Source organism: Leguminivora glycinivorella, chromosome 17 (assembly GCF_023078275.1).
Source record: "Leguminivora glycinivorella isolate SPB_JAAS2020 chromosome 17, LegGlyc_1.1, whole genome shotgun sequence".
Lineage (NCBI taxonomy): Eukaryota > Metazoa > Arthropoda > Insecta > Lepidoptera > Tortricidae > Leguminivora > Leguminivora glycinivorella.
In genome coordinates this window covers 21321112-21329693 of record NC_062987.1, presented here as the reverse complement: position 1 = coordinate 21329693, position 8582 = coordinate 21321112, and the positions used below count along the sequence as shown (strand labels likewise).

Genomic DNA, 8582 nt, shown 5'->3' with positions numbered 1-8582 from the left:
GATATTAATTTATATAAATGTTCGGGGTAGACAAATAAATATAATCTACCCGCTTTTAGTTAATGTTTATTTCTCACCATGTTTATTTAAAGGTAAAAATAATGTTAATTAATCGCGTTCGACCTGTATGTGACTTTAAATATATGTTTAATGATTTCTTATCAAGTGCTAAAATATAAAGTTTCATGGTTTTATCTTTTAAAATTAAGAAATCCCATACAAACTTTCAACCTCTTTTTCAACCCCTTCATCCCTTTTTTTCGAAATAAAAAGTAGCCTATGTTCTGTCTCAGGGTCTAAAGATTGTCTGTTCCAAATTTCATCAAAATCGGTTGCGTGGTTTAAGCGGGAAAGCGTAACAGACAGACAGACAGACAGACAGACAGACAGACAGACAGACAGACAGAGTTACTTTCGCATTTATAATATTAGTATGGATGGATTATAAATACTTACCATTTATGTTTGGTTTCAAAGTAATAATTCAAACATTGTATAACCACAAACTTAAAATTTTGCAAAAACCCCCGACCGCGACATAGTAGACTGATTTTCATGAAACATGGCTAAGAACACTCCCGACTAACTCAGCTTTCCGACAAAAAAAAACTAAATCTAAATCGGTTCATCCGTTCGGGAGCTACGATGCCACAGACAGACAGACACGTCAAACTTATAACACCCCGTCGTTTTTGCGTCGGGGGTTAAAAATACGGCAATAGGTATGTCAGTGTGAGAGTGACAGATGTCTTATCCTCGTTGATTATAGTGATCAAATTGCAATGATAAATCCATCTTAAAGGCTGGCAACGCACCTCCAGCACTTCTGGTCTTTCGGGTGTCATGACATGTTTCGGGTACCATCAGGCGACCTGTCTGCTAGTTTACCTCCTATCCCATAAAAAATGATAGGCCCACTGGCTGTGGAATGAGCTCCCTGTCGAGGTATTCCCGATGAACTACAGTATGACGTTCTTCAAAAAAGGAGTGTACAAGTTTCTAATGGGTCGGCAAAGCGCATGTGACACCCCTTGAGTTGCAGGCGCCCATAGGTTACGGTGACCGCTTTCCATCAGGCGGGCCGTATGCCTGTTTGCCACCGACGTGGTATAAAAAAACACACACACACCTAACATACATACAGGTGTCACTCATACAATCAATGTTTCGTTCGTGCCAGGTTTCGTCAAATACGCTTATTTACTAACCAGTCTCACTAACCTTTTTTCCGAAAAGTTAGGAGGCTCGCCTCTGATTGGTCGATCGCGACCGACGTCTGCGCAACGCCCGCCCCTTGCGCAAGGGAGCACACAAAACCTTTACTTCCTACCTGACCTCTGATTTTTATATACAAACCTTTATAGTGAAAGGTCACAAGAGCTTGGTCGCGTGCGATTGGTCGAATGACTGTCGCTTGCGCAAACAAATCCCTTTGCGAAACAACGAGGGTCGATTTTAATATTATTTTTAAAAGATAACAAGACTAACACAATCATATACTGTACTTTATTTGATACTAGCGACCCGCCCCGGCTTCGCACGGGTACTATACCTACATTTAAACCTTCCTCTACAATCACTCTGTCTATTAAAAAAACCGCATCAAAATCCGTTGCGTAGTTTTAAAGATTTAAGCATACATAGGGACATAGGGACAAAGAAAGCGACTTTGTTTTATACTATGTAGTGATACAAACTGTTTTCGTGAAAGGTCACAAAACAGGTCGCGCGCTGTACCTAATTGGTCGAATAACCACAAAATAAAAATTTTGAAAAACCCCCCACCGCGACATAGTACTTAGACCGATTTTCATGAAACATGGCTAAGAACTCCCGACTAACTCAGCTTTCAGAAAAAAAAATACATCTAAATCGGTTCATACGTTCGGGAGCTACGATGCCACAGAAAGACACACACAGAGACAGACAGACACGTCAAACTTATAACAAGTCGTGGCGTGTCGTTTTTGCGTCGGGGGTTAAAAACTGCCGCTTGCGCATGCGCAACTCCCTTTAGGTATGCTGCATACCTGCATATAGTATGCCGTAGCATTTCTTTTTTTTTTGCCAATATTTTTTTATTGTTTTAGGGAATTTTAGGTCAATTGTACTCAGAATCACGAGTACTTTCAATCTCACTGGGAGACAAAAAGTGTCCCAGAATTTCCATACATTTTTGTTAGGTACTTTCCTCTTTTTTTACCCCATACAACATAGTACGGAAAATGGTAACAAAATAAGAAAAAATCGTATGGGACAATTTTTTTGACTACTAGGATTGAAAAAGCTAGTAATTCTGAGTAGAAATAGCATTTTTTTTTTTCAAAAATATCACACTTCATAAAAGTGGCAAAAAAAAATGCTCTGCAACGAGGGTCAATTATTTACCTCTAAGTATATATTATATTTTAGGTACGACCGTTATTGTAAATATGTAGTAGGAAGTGTCAAATTAAGACTTACAAAGTAGGTAAATAAACATGTTGCTGTGGTAGGTATGCATATCCCCCTGCGAATTAGGTATTTTTTTGTGTACCTAATAGCTATTTAATTATTTAGGTACCTAATACACGAGTCTGTAACTTCACTATTAGTTCTGACATTACACTAGACATCATTTTTTGTGCGATTCTTATAAATAATAAATAAATAAATATTGTAGGACATTTTTACACAGATTGACTGAGGCCCACAGTAAGCTCAAGAAGGCTTGTGTTGTGGGTACACAGTAGACAACGATATATATAATATATAAATACTTATATACATAGAAAACATCCATGACTCAGGAACAAATATCTGTGGTCATAACACAAATAAATACCCTTACCGGGATTCGTACCCGGGACCGCGGCGCAGCAGGCAGGGTCACTACACTCACTACCGACTGCGTCAGACCGGTCGTCGAAATATTCTTCGTATTTTTTTTTAATTCGCAAGACTTGGGTATTCTCGTGAGTCGTGACTTATTTTATAAACTGGAGGCTAAACGAAGGCGAGGGTTAACCCCCGCATGCAGGTTGAAATGCCCCGACTGCGTTATATATATATTATTATTTTCTTTATATTGTCATTTTCTTCGAAATTTTAAAGAAAAAAATGAAAAAACTTCTTGTGGCATTAAGTTTAATAACTAAATCTTTTACAGCTTTAATATTAATAGGTATATTACATTTACAATCTTAAAAACTAAAAATTAATTCGAGTACCTAATAGATAGGTGCATGTCGCATTTTTATCATTCATACAAAATCAGCATATTTTATTTACAAACATAAAATGTATTTAATCACAATGACACTTTCTTATCTAATATTTTAACCCTTTCACAGCCGCTATACAAAGGGATATACATTCTATTAGTTTTGTCTACAAAATTACTTTTTATTATCCAAAACTCCACTAAAACTTCAGTCCGTCCATTAGCATTCGCAAGGATGCTGGCACCTTCCACAACACCGACTAGCCAGCTGAGCCCTCAGTCTCGCCACTTCGTTGCCCAAATAAGTAGCCTTCAGCGCCAAATGGATCTCCCTCAACTTCCTCCGGTCTCTACTCTGCTTCGCTGCGAAGTTGTTCCTCTGCCGCTGCGACCGGTACGAGTCATCAGCAGGATTCTCATTGGTCGAACGCACGGCGCGACGCATTCTAGGATTATTGCCCAATAGGGAGCCTCCGTTCTTCTCCGCCATCGCTCGCAGCGCGTTACGCTCGAACGCTTGAAACTCCGGGTCGTCTGACAGCGAATCTTTTAATCTCTCTGACGATGGTGAATCCGGCGGTGATAAAGTTCCCCTGTTGTACGCTTCTTCATATGAACAGGTGCTTCCAGATGTAGGTGACAGTTGAGGCGCAGCGTAGTAAGGGTACTGGGGTACCGGGCTCGGGTAACGGTACTCGGGTACCGGCGAGGCGCGCTCCGCCTTTATCGGTACCGCTTTTGTCAGGTCCAGGGCCGCTTCGTCCGCGTATGGTGTCCATAAAGACATCGACATGGTCACTGATGTAATAAACGACAATCGGGAACGAATTCGAAACAAATGCAGATCGAATCGATGGAATGAAGAGTGACAAGTTTGATGTGGCTATCGCGAAGTGACAGCTACGAATGAAGGGTTGCTTCGCGTCTGTCGCGAAGAGGGCGTGGTCTGGCAGGGAAGGGTTGACTACCTGGCTAACGGGACGTGTTGATGCAAACCGAAAACATTGCCCGTCGTAATGACCACGCAGGCGCCATAAATTTTGCGAGGATTAATTTTTAGCATTGTTATTGGACTTGGGTTTTTAGAGCGGATTACAATTTATGCGGGCAACGGATTTGTAAATATTGCCGTAGATGGACCTATGATTAGAAATGAAAATACCAGACAGAAGCTTAAAGCACTAAATTTGAAATACACCTATTGTTGACTTAGACTTCTAATGGTCTGACGCTGCTGATGATCTTCTAATGGTGATGGACTAAATTCTTAATTGTAGGTACCTAATTTAATTTTTAAAAATAATGTAGGTATTTGCCCTACGTAGATATTTTTGCAGGAAGTCAGACACTGTATAATAACTAATATCAGCTTACGTCTGCTAATAATAATAAACGCTCTTCATACATTAGTCAAACACAGTTTTACAATATTTTATAAGTATCAATCATGTATGTTTATATTTCAGAGATTCGATCCGTTATACGACTCTAATTTGCAAATGACAGGAGTCACGTATTTACTTGTAAAGACTTGTTATTGTGCTATTTACGGGATTAAGAATTACCGTTGTCAACATCTTAATTAATATGTTTACGTATTAGATCTATTATTTCCCTTCTCATTATGTTATTACAAAAATAACTTTCAACTTGAGTAACTTGCAATTTCGAGTTCAAAGTCCTTCTTAATAAATTATAGGTAAGTAGTTATTAATTTGACTACAACTTTCCTTGTAAAAAGGGTAAGTTTAGGTAGGTTGGTAGTAGGTAGGTAAGTCAACGATACGCACAGCAGTAAGTAGGTACCTGCATGTACAAATAAATTACCTTTATTTTGTTCAAATTAATTGACTGGCAGTAATGTGTAAAATATTATGTTACCTACCTAGGTAACTACTAACAATATATTTCTGATCACTTGACGAGCTCCAATTTTTAAGTAGGTAAGGAATAATATTAGTTATAATATGAGTATTTTCTACACATTAGCTACAAAATTGTATAGGGTGTGTAATGATTAGTATAACTTTTTTTGGTATAATAACGTTTGATATAACAACATTTCGTATATATTTAAAGGATATAATCAGTAATCACTCATTTGACATAATTAACATTTGGTATAACCACAAAATATCTACTTTAATTTTGTATAATCATTATTTCGTATTACACTTATTTATAATAACCGTTATATGGTATAACTATCTATTGATATACGATTAGTATAATATAACTAGCAAACAGTATAAAACATTTCATGAATTAATTTTATTCTTTTTTGAAGGGATCACAGTTCTAACCTAACCTAACCTACTTTTCTGATAGCAGTACATATGTTTAAGGGTCACAGTTCTAACCTAACCTAACCTATTTTTCTGGTAGCAGCGCGTTGTGTGTAGGGGTCACAGTTCTAACCTAATCTACTTTTCTAGTAAATGATGGATCTAATTTATTGTACAATTGTTTTTTATTCTAACTGTGCTTTAGAAAGAATATGTGTTATACAATTTATTTATTATCGGAAATAAGCATTATACTCAAAGTATGTTATAATAAATGTTATTCGAAAAAATTATCACTATACAGGGTGTAACATTAATGCTAGTGATCCATTTAAGAGCATAACCGGTATCGAATAGCGGTTACGAATACCACTTCCTTTTTTTAAAATAAACACCATGAAAATTAAAGGTACTATAGAAGGTAATGTATAAGCCGTAGGATTTATCTTCGGCAATTATGTTACATAGTGTATTAAATAAAAATTATACAACACTTTAAGTTCTCGCGCTTTGTACACATATTTAAAGTCACACACAGGTCGAACGCGATTAATTAACATTATTTTTACCTTATTTCCCAACGTTTCGGCCAGGTTGCACTGTTCAAACCAAAAGATCTATCTTCGGACCAGTGCGCGGATGTTGTGAGTGCTGTGTGTCGTGCGGTGGGAAATAAACAATAACTAAAAGCGGGTAGATTATATTTATTTGTCTACCCCGAACATTTATATAAATTAATATCGGGTAGTCTTGTGTTGTTTACATCTCCGGTGACACTTTGCTGGGACGTCAGTCTTCCGCGACCACGGCCAGTGCAACCTGGCCGAAACGTTGGGAAATAAGGTAAAAATAATGTTAATTAATCGCGTTCGACCTGTGTGTGACTTTAAAAATTATACAATTTGTTAGTATATTATTTGTTGTTATATGATTCAATAATTATATCAAATGATCGTTATAACGACTAAAAATATATCAAAAAAAGTTATATTGATCGATACGCACCCAATTGTATACCGTCCGTACATTTGAAGTAGCCGATATCAATAATTCAAGACTAGTGTCATAAAAGACTTCAATTAAACATTGTTGTCATCGCAGATGGACTCAAAATGATACAAATTATGCCATCATATCCAATGTCCACTCACGAAAGTCATCCAAGCGTTCATAAGCGACTGTCACAGATGACAGTTCAATTGCGCTTCCGGCCGCCATTTTGTTATCTGTTGTCAATGACGTCACGGTGGTCTCAACCCTTTGTTGCGCGGGTACTTTATAAAGGATATTACGGTAAGTTCAAGTTCAAGACATCAAAGTAAATGTATGGAGTAAGATGCGTTGAAAATGCGATTCTGGTCAAGTGCGGAAAATCGTTCCGGCCGCAAAAAGCGGTAACGCGGTGATTAGGCAAAATTAAAGATTGTCGTCTTTAGGGTTCCTTCCGAGTTAAAGAAAACGGGACTTTGAGACCTTTGTCGGTTTCGTATGGATGCCACAGACCTGAAACTGTAAAAACCGGGCTTATCGAAATAGTAAAATTGTTGTCTGAGAACCTATAAATAGCAAAATGTTTTGATATTTTAAAATATTGTGTAACTAAGCATTTAAAAAAATAGTTATTTATTTATAAACAACATACTTATAAAATAATACAATTAACACTTACATTAAAACTTATAAATAGAAAATTTGGCCCAGGTCTTGCTCGTTAGGTAAGGTGCCCAGAAGGCTAAACTAAAATAAATTAATTTAAGTTATTTATCCGTATTAATTTATATTTTATACAAAGATGAATTTTGAATTGTCATTTTTAAAAATAATTAATTATACTTCGGTCGGCAATTGCGCAATCCATGAAAATGCAACGAACTAAATGCTTTTTTATTCCAATTTAGGAAAAAAAAAATTATTTTATTAAATGGTTTAGTAAAATAATTACTACATAGTTAGATAAAATGGGCACGTATTTAACCGGGCGACTAAATAACCATAGAAATGGGTATCAAAAATAATAGTTTGGCGACTAAAATGGGGCCTCATAATATTTCAATATGAGGCAGCATTTTAATGTCATTATGGCTACGGTTTATTCAGACGCGAGTACCAACTATTTATTTGGCAACTGAATTATTATATTGGAAACAATTTAAGAGATACAGTTTAATAGGAAAACGGCTGTCTATTAATATAAAATATACAGTTCTTTTAAAATATTTATATAGCAAATTAACATAAAAAGTACATTTAAAATTTATGGGTGCCCTCTATTTCGCCTATCATTAATTCGCATAATATGAATTCGCATAACAGATTTGGCATAACATTATTGTTCATAACATTGAATACGCATAATATTAAAAATGCATAATTCTTATTTCGCATAACAATGAATCTGCATAATTGAAATTTGCATACTATTATTACCTATAACCTTAATTATCCTAAAAATGAATTACCATACTTACTAACTGTATTAACGATTTTGAGTGTTTAATTTTATACTGTCTCACTTATTAGGCATTTAAAAAAATAGGGGTACTAAAGAAATTGAAAATGGATAGTATTTAAATAATATTATTTCATCGTTCAGATTTTCGAGCGACGAAATCGAGGACTAGAAATTTTAATATTTGGTAAGGTTGGTTAGGGGTAAATCTAAGTGCGTTTTCACATTATCCGATACGATATCGGATGTAGGACCGAATCCCATATATTTAAGCCACCATCTTTGATTTTTACTAATAATATTGAAATCCGTCCGACATCCGATGTCGGATTGGATAATGTGAAAACGCACTAACACCCATAGTATAAGCTTTGCTTAGTTTGGGGCTCGGTTGATCTGTGTAAGGTGTCTCCAATACTTATTTATTTTATTTATTTAACTTCTTGGGGCCGGTTGCATCAAACTATCTGTCACCGTTAAAGCATTCGTTAATTTTTATTGTATGGGAAGTTCCATAGACGTCTGCTGCATGATGATGATGTGTCTGTCAAATGTGGTTGATGCAACTGGCCCTTAGTACTTATTATTTATTACTAGCTTTTGACCGCGGCTTCGCACGCGCAGAAAAGTACCCAACTTGTTATTT

At 36.2% G+C, this 8582-nt stretch overlaps 1 protein-coding gene across 1 annotated transcript; it reads right to left on the bottom strand.

Moving 5' to 3' along the window:
* Positions 1-3422: 3422 nt before the first annotated feature.
* Positions 3423-3995, bottom strand: LOC125235145 (D site-binding protein-like). Its single transcript, XM_048141594.1, has one exon. It carries the CDS (start codon positions 3993-3995, stop codon positions 3423-3425), a length of 573 nt encoding a protein of 190 aa, XP_047997551.1.
* Positions 3996-8582: the final 4587 nt, after the last annotated feature.